Source organism: Ornithorhynchus anatinus, chromosome 11 (assembly GCF_004115215.2).
Source record: "Ornithorhynchus anatinus isolate Pmale09 chromosome 11, mOrnAna1.pri.v4, whole genome shotgun sequence".
Lineage (NCBI taxonomy): Eukaryota > Metazoa > Chordata > Mammalia > Monotremata > Ornithorhynchidae > Ornithorhynchus > Ornithorhynchus anatinus.
Genome location: NC_041738.1, coordinates 41,247,224 through 41,260,455, shown reverse-complemented (window position 1 = coordinate 41,260,455; position 13,232 = coordinate 41,247,224). Strand labels below are relative to the sequence as shown.

The window sequence follows — 13,232 nt, the reverse complement described above, 5'->3', positions numbered from 1 at the left end:
GGTAGGAGTAGTTTGAAGTACAAGCTTCTCCAGTGTGGGGCTCCCTTCAGGGCTTCACAGGACTTGTTTGCACATCCAACAGTACCGGTTTAACTTTCCTAGGGTTCCCTTCTAACAAGCCGTAGTACACTGGTGCTACTATTTCAGCCCCAAGCTCCTCATCACCCTCTCCCCCACAGATTGAGACCAGATGTTCCCACTGCTCTGGAGAAACGGGGATGGCCGCTGAAGGGGTCCCGTTGAGCCCGGCCTTTGGTTCTGGGGGGATAGAACTGCTGGAGCCTTCCTTTTTATCGAGCCCTCGCACGACAGAGAATGGCCGGTTAGAGCTAACTTGAAAGTCAGTAGAAACAGATGGCCCAAATCAAGTTCGCTCCTGATTCCCTAGGAATGAAAAGGAGCTCTTTCTAAGGGCTCCACGCTAAAGCTCGGAGCATTTCTTTTGTCAACCTGTATCGGCCACCATGTCCGCTGCTTGTGTTTTGTACCCTCACTAGGGGCCGAGGCTTTGATTTCAGCGTGGGCTTCCGATCCCTCTCGCCCTCCTCTTACCTTTCTGGACTGGAGTCTCCCCCTCTCGCTGTCCTCCCAACTTCCGTGGAACCCTGGGCCTCGGGGAGAGAGCCGCTGTCGCTGCTCCGCCCCACCGCTTTCCATACCCTTCGGTCTCCGTACTTCCGGGCCACGGGGCGGTCAGGAGTCGTCTCCTGTTCCAGTCACTTGAGTGCCCTCCCGCCCCCACCCCCCAATCTGCATTTGAGCAGCTTAAAGGTAGCATGCCCACGTGGGCCCAAACCCAGGCCTCACCAGCTGAGCCTAAGAAGCTAAATCCTCGCCCGGTTGTTCTTGCCCGTGATGACCTGTAGCCGGCTTTTGCTTTCAGGAGCTGACATTGCAAACATATGTAATGAAGCCGCACTGCACGCTGCGAGAGAGGGTTACAAATCCATCGACACGTTCAACTTTGAATACGCTGTGGAGCGAGTCATTGCAGGTAGGGAGGTTGTCCTCCTCGCTCTTCAAAAACTTCACGCGTATGAGGAAGGCTTCTTGTTAATAAGAGTGTCTCTTCGTTCTAGCTGGAGTCTCTAGTTCCGTGGAAGAGAATTCGGAGACCTTTACAAATTCTTGTTTCTCGCATTTTCTGGATTTTAAAAATGATTCCTTTAAATGTGATCAGTCTGAGAATGCAGCTACGGTACGATATACATTTGTTAAGGAGTCTTTAGGAATTTGCCTGCTGTTTTTAATAAAATGAACTCAAATTAGTGCTGCTTTAGGGATTTGCATTCTCTCCCTTACCAGGGAATTTGTAGTTGCTGCCATCTAGAGAAATACCAGTGATGCTGTCTTTCTTTTTCAATATCTATGTAAAATGTGGAATTTCCCCACCCTTTCCGTCCCCACTTTGCTCCTAGCTTCTGAAATTTTCTTTTTTATCGTTTTTTGGGGTTTTTTGTTTTGTTTTTGTAGAACTGGTGGTGTACGCAGTTGTTTGATTGTGGGTTGTTTTTTCTTCGCCGTGTTGGACTATTAGAAGATGAATCCTGATCAAGAAAGCCAGCGTTCAGGAGAAGTTCGTTTCTTGAGCCTTCCATCTTGTCATGTTTAGAAAAAGCGCCGTCTAAAAAATGTAACGCTGTGTAATCTGAGCTTCCCTTTCTTGAATGAAATCCAGAATGAACTGAGTCAAGAATAGATGGAAACAGTCTGGCTAATGTCTGGAGAGTGCTGTATCTTTCGCTTTCCCAGAGATGGGCCCCTGGTACCCATAAGTGCAAGTTTGAAGTGCCGCATTGATGCTGTCGGTCGCTTTTCTAAACGAAGACTGGAATGGAATCGCAGATGAAACCTATTTTATTCATGAGAATTGAGTATTAGGATTAGGTTGTATTTCCGTTAAGGTTGTCAGGACATGCCTCGAGCCTGACAGAGTGGACAAGATCAAGGGACGGATTCATGCCGTTATCGAACAGAGAGACTCTGACTTTGCCCCTTAATTTAGGGAACACCCCAGAAACCATCTCTCCCTTAATTCATATTTATGTGGTACCCTTTCCTCACCAGGTAGTTTGTAACATGAGATGAAATGATTCAGTATCTGAGCAGTTTTTCCAAAGAAACATATTTTGTGAGAGTACGTGATCACATATTTCTATAATACCCTCTAGCTGAGGCCGGTACAGGGGGCCTGGGCTGACCCAGGTCTTCAACTTGGGGCTAGGGGAATTTCCCTGTCTTTGACCCACTGGGAGGGCCAGGAGAGAGGGGAGGGAAGCATGACCAAAGGGTTAGCCAGAGCACGTGCCCCACGTGCGTGGGGCATTGGGCCCTGTCAGCTGCCTCACTCTCTCCTCCATCCTCCCATAGAGGCCTATCATGCTTTCTGCTGTCTGGGCCAGCCAGTGGATCTGCTTAGGCCAGCAGGGACCCTGGGGTCCTTGCCTTCCCTAAGAGAGGCATGCATCCGCTCTCCGCCTCCTTAGCTGACCAAGGGACTCAAGGGGCAGCAGCTCTCACCTTCTCCTCCTCTTGTTAGAAGTCACACTGTAGTCTTCCTTGTTTGGCCTGCTGCCCAGCCACTCTACCCAGTGGCCACTTCCATCACCTTTTTCCCCCTTCAAGACCACCACTGGTAAACTCAGTATGGCAGCTGCCATGACGGCTTCTCCGTGTAATGCCCTCACAGCAAAATGAGGTAATATGGCTTGAAAATGTCTTCCATATGCTTCAGGCAAGGATTATGATTTTTTTTTCTCCCAACTGGGCTCTAAAATGGCAGCCTTTAGTCTATATGTAAAAAGGACTTGAACAGAGAGTGATACCAGGATTTTCTAAGCCCCTCTCATCCCATTTTGCGTCTGAGAAACGGTGGGCCAAAGTGGTTCCCTGTCTACCAACTTAGAGGTATTTGTGGGGCTGTTTTAGATTGAGATTAAGACAGTCCCCAAGGAAAAAGCTATTAGTAAGAGTTATGTAATAGGGCATTAAATAGTGATTTAATGCCACTGTTGCATGAAGCTCACCCACCTGATTCCTTTCTCTCTCTCTCTCTCTCTCTCTCTCTCTCTTTCTCTGTCTCTCCTAAGTTTTTTCCTCACTGAAATCGGGTAGAATAGGGAGTATCCAAGTTGCAGAAGGGAAAGAGGAGAATTTCAAGGGCTGGATTGTGACTCTCCTTAGGGTGGAAAGAGCCGTCTAGGACCTGTGGCCATGTAGAAAACCAAGGTCCCTGGGGATATACTCACCCCGAGCCTGCCTGGACCTTCCTTTTTACCCACTCAATGAAAAAACCTTTGGGTTCCATTAGGTACTGCCAAAAAGAGCAAGATTCTCTCAAAGGAAGAGCAAAGGATTGTGGCATTTCACGAGTCAGGACATGCTTTGGTTGGCTGGCTGCTGGAACATACAGAGGCGGTGATGAAGGTAAGTCGCTAGCCACTGAACACTGACTGTGCCAACTGGTTCGTTCCGGGTCTGCTGAACGCGAGCTGCTCTGCTGCAGTTTCCCAGAACTCTGCCTGGGCGCTCTCCCCTGACGCTCTTCGGGAACGATAACACCGTTGCAGATTAGCCAACTGGAGTATGAAGGAATCAATTATTGGACTCGGTATTGAGGGGTGGAGCTGCGTTACCTCATTCAGTAGCTAATTGTTTTCGGAGACATATCTTGTATTCTCAAGTGCACCAAATGGAAAAAACACTGTCATCATCCTCGGTTTGCTCTCCTTTGGGGTGGGAGTCCTCTAGTGTGGCGGAGGAAGAGCATAATGTTACTTCCAGGCGGGTGAAGTGTCAGACTTAAGTAACATAAGTCATTTCTTGCTATTTCAGAATAGACTTCAGCAAGTTAGTACTGTCTGACAGATGGCTAGAGAGCAACCGACCTTCTTTTTTTGCTTATTTTTTAATTTATTTTTTTTTAATGATAATTGTTCAGTGCTTACTGTGTGCCATGCACCGTCCTAAGTGCTGAGGCAGATACAAGCTAATCAAGTTGGATACAGTCCACGTCCCACATGGGACTCACAGTCTTCATCCCCATTTCACAGATGAGGTAACTGAGGCACAAAGAAGTTAAGTGAATGACTTGCCCCAGGTCACATGTTGAAGAAGCTTCTCCCCTCCCTGGCTGCATTAGCTCTGAAAGGATCAATGTGGTTGATAGCTTTACCATTGTTATGGGAGCAGTAAATATTTCCCAAGCCTTTTGCAATCATTTTCGCTAGTTATACTTTTTTCAGGTTCTAAATTCAGTTGATTTTCCCATTAGACTTGCAGAGCAATTTTGTCCAATTGCCCGGCTATCGTAACTATTCAGAGTAAAGTAGAGAAGTCAGTTCTCCTCCTATCGTGGGGTTTGTGTTCCCGAAAAACCTCACGCTCCTAAGAAGTCATATCGTCGTACTCATGTTGCATCCAGGTGGACATGCATTATGGAGAGAACGTGCCCCAATCTCCCGACCGTGTTCTCACCACAGGCACGAGAACGTAGGTTCCAGAAGAACCGACCGAATTGTAGAAGGCCGACTATGAACCAGCCGAGCTCAGGATTAGACCAGATCATTCAACGTGGCTAAATGACCCAGATTAGGTTTCGCTCACTTGGTCAAGCAGGTGTCCAATACTGTGGCTCGCTCAGCTTTCTCTGCCCTCCCTCCCACCCCCAGTTTTCCCTGGTAGCTTTGGTTCGGTGAACTGATGATGAGGTCATTGATACTCCACATTAGCCTGTTGGGATTATTTTCTCTGCTTTTCGCCCTATAAATTTTCTGTATTTCTGGGCTCCCCAGTGACAGGCAAATGGATCCCTTTTGAGGATCACCACTCTTTCATGATGGGAATGAGAGAGGCAGGCACAGCCTAAATGGGTTTGCTTGTGTCCCAGGTCAAGGGGCTTCTAAGGCAGAGAGGAAAGCTTTGTCTCTGCCGGGGTCAGAACCGTCTGTCGGCTGTGGCGCTTAGCGTCTTCCTAAACGCCCTCGGCCCGCCGTCGATCGGTTGCAGACATTCCCGTAACACAAAGAGGTAGGTATTATTGTAAATGAAGCCGGGCTCCGGAGAATGCCCGTTGACTGGTTTGTAATTAAGCTTCGAGTAATAACGCCGTCTGATGTCTTTCTGGGATACTTTGCATACTCAGCAGTGGTTTCCTAGGGAGAAGGCCTTCAGTCCCAAAGGTACTGTAAATGTTACTCCAGACGGAAAGTCGATTATTCCTCCCGTGAGCCATGCTTCTTAAATGTTACTGGCTGTTCCATTATCGGGATTAGTTCTCGGTGTCCCCGCTTGACAATTTGGCGATCCCGAGATTAAATGCAGCCGGTCGCGCTGCCTCGCGTCCTCACCGATGTCTTTTTACCTTGGAAGCCCCAGCCTACACCTGCAATCTCTAAGGACCATTTTGGCATCTTGCAGGTGTCCATCGCCCCCCGGACAAATGCGGCCCTGGGGTTTGCTCAGATTCTTCCAAAGGACCAGTATCTCTTCACTAAGGAGCAGCTCTTCGAAAAGATGTGCATGGCCCTGGGAGGCCGAGTGTCTGAAGCCATCTCCTTTAACAAGGTGACTTCAGGTGAGGGGAAGCGGGACCCCGCTCAGACTCCCCTGGGCACAGTCTCACCGCCGAGCCCACCCCCCAGCCTGGATTTCCTTTCGTATGAAGAATTTTTTTTAAAAAAACCCTGTTGGCATTTCCAAAATTTTCCATATTGCTGTTCACTGGATGCAAGGTGATATCTGAAAAAGAAAATGGGAGCTAGAAAGGAAATACACCTTTAAGATGCAGACTTTTTAAGGGCAACTCCGTTCCGCATATAGCAAACTCTTATGAGTTACCGCTGAATTACAGACGGCCCTTTTTTCCCCGTTGGGTGAAGGGAAGAGGAAAGGACCCATAGTTGAATTGAATCATAACCAGACAGTACCCCTGGTTTCTGAAAAGTAGAGAAAGTGGGTGATCACTCACTCCCAGCCTGAGGGAACCTGATTGTAAGATTAGAGGGAGCATATAATTCTAATGTTCTGTTTGGTTTAAAAACACTATTGTACTCGGCCTCTTAGAACGCAGAAATTAGCAGCCTTTTTTTTGTTTATAGATGACATTGCTGATGGGGAGGTGGGAGTTTGTTGAAGTCGTAGCAGCACCAAGCGGTAATAGCGTCATTCGTTGGGCTCAGTGCAATGTTCTACGTCCTTGGGAAATATAAAACAAAGACTTGACACATTCCCTGCCCCCAGGGAGCTTATACTCTAACAGGGCTACAGCAATGAACGTAAGCATCTTTGAGAGAGTGTCTCGTCCTCAAAAAGCCATTGTTGATTTGGTGGGAGAGTAAGAGTCTGGGACCTGAGGAGTAGGGGTGGGGAGTCGAAGGACCCTCTTCACCCAAAGTTCCTCGTACCTCCTCCTCCTCCTCCTCCTCGGTTTAAGCACACGGAGCTGGGGTGGGAGAAATGGTCTCAGGATTGGACTTTGGTCTTGGGGCTCAGGGTGGATCTGGGGGTTCTTGGGAAAGTAAGAGTGACCCAAAGAAGGCCCCGTGCTAGGCACAGGATGTATTTGAACCGTTCTGTAAAGTCCTTACAGTTCTTTATGAATAGATGTGGTATTCAGGATTCAAAGAAGTTGGGTTCTTGGGTCAGAGTCCAATGTATACTTACGGACGTGAAACTGGTCAGAAGACTTATTCTCTCTTCCTTTTGGTCCTGATGGTTCAGGGGCACAGGATGACTTGCGAAAAGTCACTAAAATAGCCTATGCCATGGTGAAGCAATACGGGATGGTACCCACCATCGGGCCTGTCTCCTTCCCGGAACTGGAGAGCACACCAGGGATTGGGCGGCGCCCTTTCAGCCAAGGGCTTCAGCATCTGATGGACCATGTAAGCACGTAGTGGTGACGTTCTAAATACCTTCTAAGATGAAACCAAGGGAGGGGGGGTGTCTCTGTTCTTGAATCTTCTTGAGAGAGCCTCGACCCATTATCCCCACCTCATTTGCTTTCTCTAATCCACTTATCCAGCCAGTCGTCAAATCCTGTCAGTTTGTCATAACACATTTAGAATCCACCCCTTCCTCTCCATCCAGACTGCCTCCATGCTGATCCAAGCACTTAGCATGTCCCTCCTCGACTACGGCATCAGCCCCCTTGATGACATTCCTGCCTCCCAGTATATATTCTCCCCTGCTGCCCAGTTGATTTCTCTGAAGAAATGATTCCTCGATAACTTCCAGTGGTTGCCCATCCACCTCCGCAGCAGACAGAAATTTCTTTAAGGCACTTAATCAGCTCTCTCCCTCCTACCTAACCTCACTGATGTCTTACAGCAACCCAAACCGCATACTTCACTCCTCTAATTCCAACCTATTCTGTACCTCTGCCTCATCTTTCTCACCACAGACCCCTTACCCATGTTGTCCCTCGGGCCTGGAACTCTCTACCCCTTCAGAATCAACAGTCCACCACTCTCCCCACCTTCAAAACCCTCCTAAAATCACATCTTCTCCAAGAGGCCTTCCCAGACTCAACTTTTTCTTTCCCTTGTCCGTCCTCCCCTCTGCACAGACAGGGAGTACACTTGAGGTGTGTACTTCTGTAAGCATTTTGATGCTCATCCCAGCCCCACGATACTTCTGAAAATGTTATACTCTACTATTTTCCCTATCCTTCCTCTGCTTTAATGTCTCTCCTGCTCGTAGACTCTAAGCTCTTCGTGGGCAGGGAATGTGTTTGCCGACTCTGTTGTATCGTACTTCCCCCAGTGCTTAGTGTGGTGCTCTGCGCACAGTAAGTCGATCAGATGATTTATCGATCACATTTTGAAAAGCAGGGTTTGAATAAACTGCCTCCTTCTTGGATCAGTATTTCAAGTCTCTCCTCCTTTTTTTCTCTTGCAGGAAGCAAAACTGCTGGTCGCTAAGGCCTACAGGCACACCGAAAAAGTGCTTCAGGACAACCTAGACAAGTTACATGCGGTATGGCAGCCTTCAGGTTTTCTGCAGTAGTTCTGGAAATGTAATTAGGGAGATGAAGAGAGACATCAAGCAGGCTTTAAATGATCTGGTTCCCCTTCTAGACTGTAAGTTCACTGTGGGCAGGGAACGTGTGTGTCAACCCTGTTGCATCGTACTCTCACAAGCTGTCACTACATTGCTCTGCTTCCACTAAGCAATCAGTAGAAACCATTGATTGATTGATTTCAGGAAACACGGTATCTTGGACCTTTTGACTTGCCCTGGCAACCAGAACAGATACTGGAACCTTTCCATGTGGCAGAAGCAAGGAGGACCCTCAGTGTTCTAATAGGATATTAATTAGTGCCCAAAGACCCCAGCCAAAGGGGTGGGGTTAGGGACAGGAAGACTAAGTGGGTAGGTTGATGGTAACTAAAGATAAGTACTTTAGCAAGCACATTTGTTTGGGTTTCTGCCTCTTCTTATTTGTTGATCTGTGAGAACTCCTCCTTTGCCTCCATCAAAACTGAATGCACTATAATGTAACTCAGTCAGCAAAGAAAGCAGAGCTGCCATGTAAGTAGGAAACTTAAATGTACTCACTCCGACCCAAGCTGATGCCCCCTCCTAAAAGATCATAAGGGGCACAAACTAGGGGAATTGAGTCATTGCCTAATCAAACCAGTTTAGGAAATGAAAGAGAATCAAAGTGAGCCTCTATGTTTTTCCCCCGATAGAGTTCTAAAGATTTCTTCCTTGCCTACATTATTATAAGTCACATGATAAGTCATGTTGGCATGATCTGTTCTTCCTCTTCATTCAGAAATGGGACCCATGTTTTGAGATCAAGGTATTTAAAGCTATCTCAGTTAAAAGTATTGCAATTAGCTCTGTGCCGGCATGTTTTTCCTAATTATAGTAACAAACCCAGTCCCAAATCATCACTCTTAGGATAATCCTGTTCCCCACATGCTACTGCTCTCTCTCTCTCTCTCTCTCTCTCTCTCTCTCTCTCTCTCTCTCTCTCTCTCTCTCTCTCTCTCTTTCTCTCTCTCTCTCTTTCTCTCTCTCTCTCTTTCTCTCTCTCTCTATCTCTCTTCCCCCCATCTCACCTTTTTTTATATGATATTTGTTAAGTGTTGCTTATGTTCCAGGCACTGTACTAAGCGCTGGGATGGATGCAAGCAAATTGGGGTGGACACCGTTCCTGTCCCACATGGGTCTTAAAGTCTTAATCCCCATTTTACAGAAGAGGTAACGGAGGCACAGAGAAGTGAAGTGAGTTACTCAAGGCCACTCAGCAGACAAGTGGTGGAGCCGGGTTGAGAATTTAGGACTTTCTGACTGCCCGGCCCATGCTCTATCCACTAGGTCACGGTGCATCTCTTTTCAGTGATTTGGCACCCCCCTTACACATTTCTGTGTTTTGATGAATATGTAACTCTTCCATCTCCTTACTATCTTCACTTAGCTGATTTGATGACTTGCCTAAAGACGCGATGTGTAGTGGATTGAATCAATCAGTCTATCATATTTATTAAGGGTATGCTGAGTTCAGAGCATTGTACTAATTAATCCCCTGGGGGAGAGTACAGTATAACAGTTGGTGGAGATGGTCCCTGCCTGGAAGGAGCTTGCAGTCTAGAGGGGGAGGCAGACGTTAATAGAAAGAAATTATAGGTATGAATATGAGCACCATGGGGTAGAGTGAATGAAGGGTACAAATCCAAGTGCAACTGCAAGGACTGAAGCTTTATTTTTCTGGTTCCTGAGACAGCTATAAAGGATTTCAAGGGTTCATTTTTCCACTGTGGATGTTGTTGAATGTTTTCCTCTTGATGCTTTGATCTCAAAAGGCCCTTTTCTGTGTCCTTACACTGTACTCCCAAGTGTTTACACATATTTCTCCTCTTTGTTCTTTCCAGTTGGCTAATGCCTTATTGGAGAAAGAAGTGATAAACTACGAGGATATTGAGAAACTGATCGGTCCTCCTCCTCACGGACCTAAAAAACTGATCTCCCCTCAGAAATGGATTGATGCCGAGAGAGAGAAGCAGGACCCGGGGGAAGAGGAAGCCCCCCAGCAAGGCCGGCCCAGAGAGGAGGAATGAGAGGAGAATAAGGAGGAGGAAGAGCATTCTGAACTCTTCTGGGAGGGAAGGAGGGTTTGGGACTTTCTCCAGACATCAGTAAATTAACTTCCTTTTCAGTTGTTGTCACTGGCCTCATTTCGCCTAAGTTTGGCAGACCGCCACCCGGGAATCGTAGCTACCTCACGTGCTGCACTAGGGGGGTCTGGAAGCACCTGGAGGCCCCTTGAGTTCCATTGAGAGATTGCCCCTGAAAATGAGTAAGTGCTCTGTGGAGGAGAGAGATTTGCTTTGAATTTCTTAATCTTTTTTTGACCCTAGAGACATTGCATGAAATACAGTTTCCTGAGCTTTATGAAAATCCTTACTGCCGGTGAACAGCAGAATTCACTTACAAGGGCAAAGAGGAGAAAGTCCCATTTCTTAAGAGCCCGAATCTGTACCGAACTCGTTTGGCCGTATCCAGGGTACTCTGGGACGTCCCCCTTCAAGGGTCCTTTGCAGCCAAACTCCTCAGATATTTCTTGTCAACTTGACTGCCCCCTCCCTCCCCCCCCCCCCACGTATCTGATAAATAAGCTTTCTTAGAGGAGTGTGTGGAGTGAGGGGAAACCGTGTTTTCGTGAGTTAAAATATCATCCCTCTACTGCTGTTTTAAAAATATCGTGTATATAAAGAGATCCATCCCTATGGGGTTTATTTAGAAGGTGAGTGGAGTACTACCCACAAGAACTGTTATAATGCTTGACCAATAAATTATAATGATTAAAGATCTTCTTTTGCACAACACTGCCAAGCCCAAATCTGTGATCAATTTGGATTTATTTGAGTCTGTCTGGAACATGTGGTTATTTGAATAAAGTTGGCAAATTGTACTGTTGGGCCGGTGGAAATCAAAGGCTGGGGTCACAGAATTTATACCCTTGACGGCCTCGAGAAGAGTCCATTCTGCATCCAGGCGGCTACTTCTTGTCCCGGAGGTAGGGAGGTAGTCTCTTGTCTGTGATCCGGCCAAGGTTGGATGGCCTTATAACCCAGGGCTTCCTCAGGCTTCCACTAAGCCATCGCCGTGACTGCTAGTTCCATACAGGCAACCCCACTTAAATACCCCCTCCTTCTCCTTACTCCTCTCGGAAGTGAGGTTAATAGCCGAAGGAGTATTTTTTAAGCACATACTATGTGCAGAGCACTATACTCAGCACTGGGAAAGAATACACAGGTGGGAATTAGATATGGTCCCTGCCCCTTTGGGGATTACCAGCCATTAGGAAGAAGAAGAAGGGATAGATGATAAAAACAGCCAAGCCTAGTGGATTGAGCACAGGCCTGGGTTCTAGTCCCAACTCCACCACTTGTCTGCTGTGTGACCTTGGGCAAGTAACTTCACTTCTCAGGGCCCCAGTTACCTCATCTGTAAAATGGGGAACGTGAGCCCCATGTTCATTCATTCATTCAATAGTATTTATTGAGCGCTTACTATGTGCAGAGCACTGTACTAAGCGCTTGGGATGAACAAGTCGGCAACAGATAGAGACAGTCCCTGCCGTTTGACGGGCTTACAGTCTAATCGGGGGAGATGGACAGACGAGAACGATGGCGATAAATAGAGAGTCAAGGGGAAGAACATCTCGTAAAAACAATGGCGACTAAATAGAATCGAGGCGATGTACATTTCATTAACAAAATAAATAGGGTAACAAAATATATACAGTCGAGCGGACGAGTACAGTGCTGTGGGGATGGGAAGGGAGAGGTGGAGGAGCAGAGGGAAAAGGGGAAAATGAGGGTTTAGCTGCGGAGAGGTAAAGGGGGGATGGCAGAGGGAGTAGAGGGGGAAGAGGAGCTCAGTCTGGGAAGGCCTCTTGGAGGAGGTGAGTTTTAAGTAGGGTTTTGAAGAGGGAAAGAGAATCGGTTTGGCGGAGGTGAGGAGGGAGGGCGTTCCGGGACCGCGGGAGGACGTGGTCCGGGGGTCGACGGCGGGATAGGCGAGACCGAGGGACGGTGAGGAGGTGGGCGGCGGAGGAGCGGAGCGTGCGGGGTGGGTGGTAGAAAGAGAGAAGGGAGGAGAGGTAGGAAGGGGCAAGGTGATGGAGAGCCTCGAAGCCTAGAGTGAGGAGTTTTTGTTTGGAGCGGAGGTCGATAGGCAACCACTGGAGTTGTTTAAGAAGGGGAGTGACATGCCCAGATCGTCTCTGCAGGAAGATGAGCCGGGCAGCGGAGTGAAGAATAGACCGGAGCGGGGCGAGAGAGGAGGAAGGGAGGTCAGAGAGAAGGCTGACACAGTAGTCTAGTCAGGATATAACGAGAGCCCGTAACAGTAAGGTAGCCGTTTGGGTGGAGAGGAAAGGGCGGATCTCGGCGATATTGTAGAGGTGAAACCGGCAGGTCTTGGTAACGGATAGGATGTGTGGGGTGAATGAGAGGGACGAGTCAAGGATGACACCGAGATTGCGGGCCTGCGGGACGGGAAGGATGGTCGTGCCATCCACGGTATAGAGAAGTCTGGGAGAGGACCGGGTTTGGGAGGGAAGATGAGGAGCTCAGTCTCGCTCATGTTGAGTTTTAGGTGGCGGGCCGACATCCAGGTGGAGACGTCCCGGAGGCGGGAGGAGATGCGAGCCCGAAGGGAGGGGGAGAGGACAGGGGCGGAGATGTAGATCTGCGTGTCATCTGCGTAGAGATGGTAGTCAAAGCCGTGAGAGCGAATGAGTTCACCGAGTCCATGTGGGACATGGACTGTGTCCCACCTTGTATCTATCCCAGTGCTTCGTACAGTACACGCTTAACAGATACCTTTAAACAAGAGACATTGAGGAGAAATGAAATGAATAACCCTGACAACAGACATGAAAAGGGTCGAGTTGCGGACAAGTCCCACACTCCAGGGACTTAACGCAGACCAGACCCCAGGTTTTTGGTCTAATGCTACATGGAGGAATTAATATCACAAGCACTTTATTAATCACAGGGCTAATTACAACAGACACTAAGGGGGAGGGAGAACAGGTATTTAGTTCCCATCTTATAGATGCTGAAACAAAGGCACAGACATTTAGAGAGTTGCCCAGGTTCACACAACGGGAAAGTGGTAAAGCTGGGTTTAGAAATCAGGTCTCGCGACTCCTAGACTTATGCTCTGCACATTAGACCTCACTGGCTGAGGTGGCTCAAGACTGCTGGGCCTAT

The 13,232-nt window shown here is 48.0% G+C and overlaps 1 protein-coding gene across 4 annotated transcripts in view; it reads left to right on the top strand.

Annotated features, from left to right (window-relative positions):
* Positions 1 to 10,849, top strand: part of SPG7 (SPG7 matrix AAA peptidase subunit, paraplegin) — a 58,676-nt gene extending 47,827 nt beyond the window's left edge. Inside the window, exons 12-18 of one of the 4 annotated variants that reach the window (XM_039913444.1) lie at positions 884 to 994; positions 3,311 to 3,426; positions 5,419 to 5,565; positions 6,099 to 6,153; positions 6,721 to 6,884; positions 7,900 to 7,977; positions 9,882 to 10,849. In XM_039913444.1, coding sequence (XP_039769378.1) covers positions 884 to 994; positions 3,311 to 3,426; positions 5,419 to 5,565; positions 6,099 to 6,153; positions 6,721 to 6,884; positions 7,900 to 7,977; positions 9,882 to 10,067 — 857 coding nt within the window. In that variant the 3' untranslated portion in view covers positions 10,068 to 10,849. Of the gene's footprint in view, positions 1 to 883; positions 995 to 3,310; positions 3,427 to 5,418; positions 5,576 to 6,098; positions 6,154 to 6,720; positions 6,885 to 7,899; positions 7,978 to 9,881 lie in introns of those variants that run through there. The other 3 variants (XR_005660529.1, XM_029075117.2, XM_039913445.1) reach the window with 3 other exon arrangements.
* The last annotated feature ends 2,383 nt before the right edge of the window (positions 10,850 to 13,232 follow it).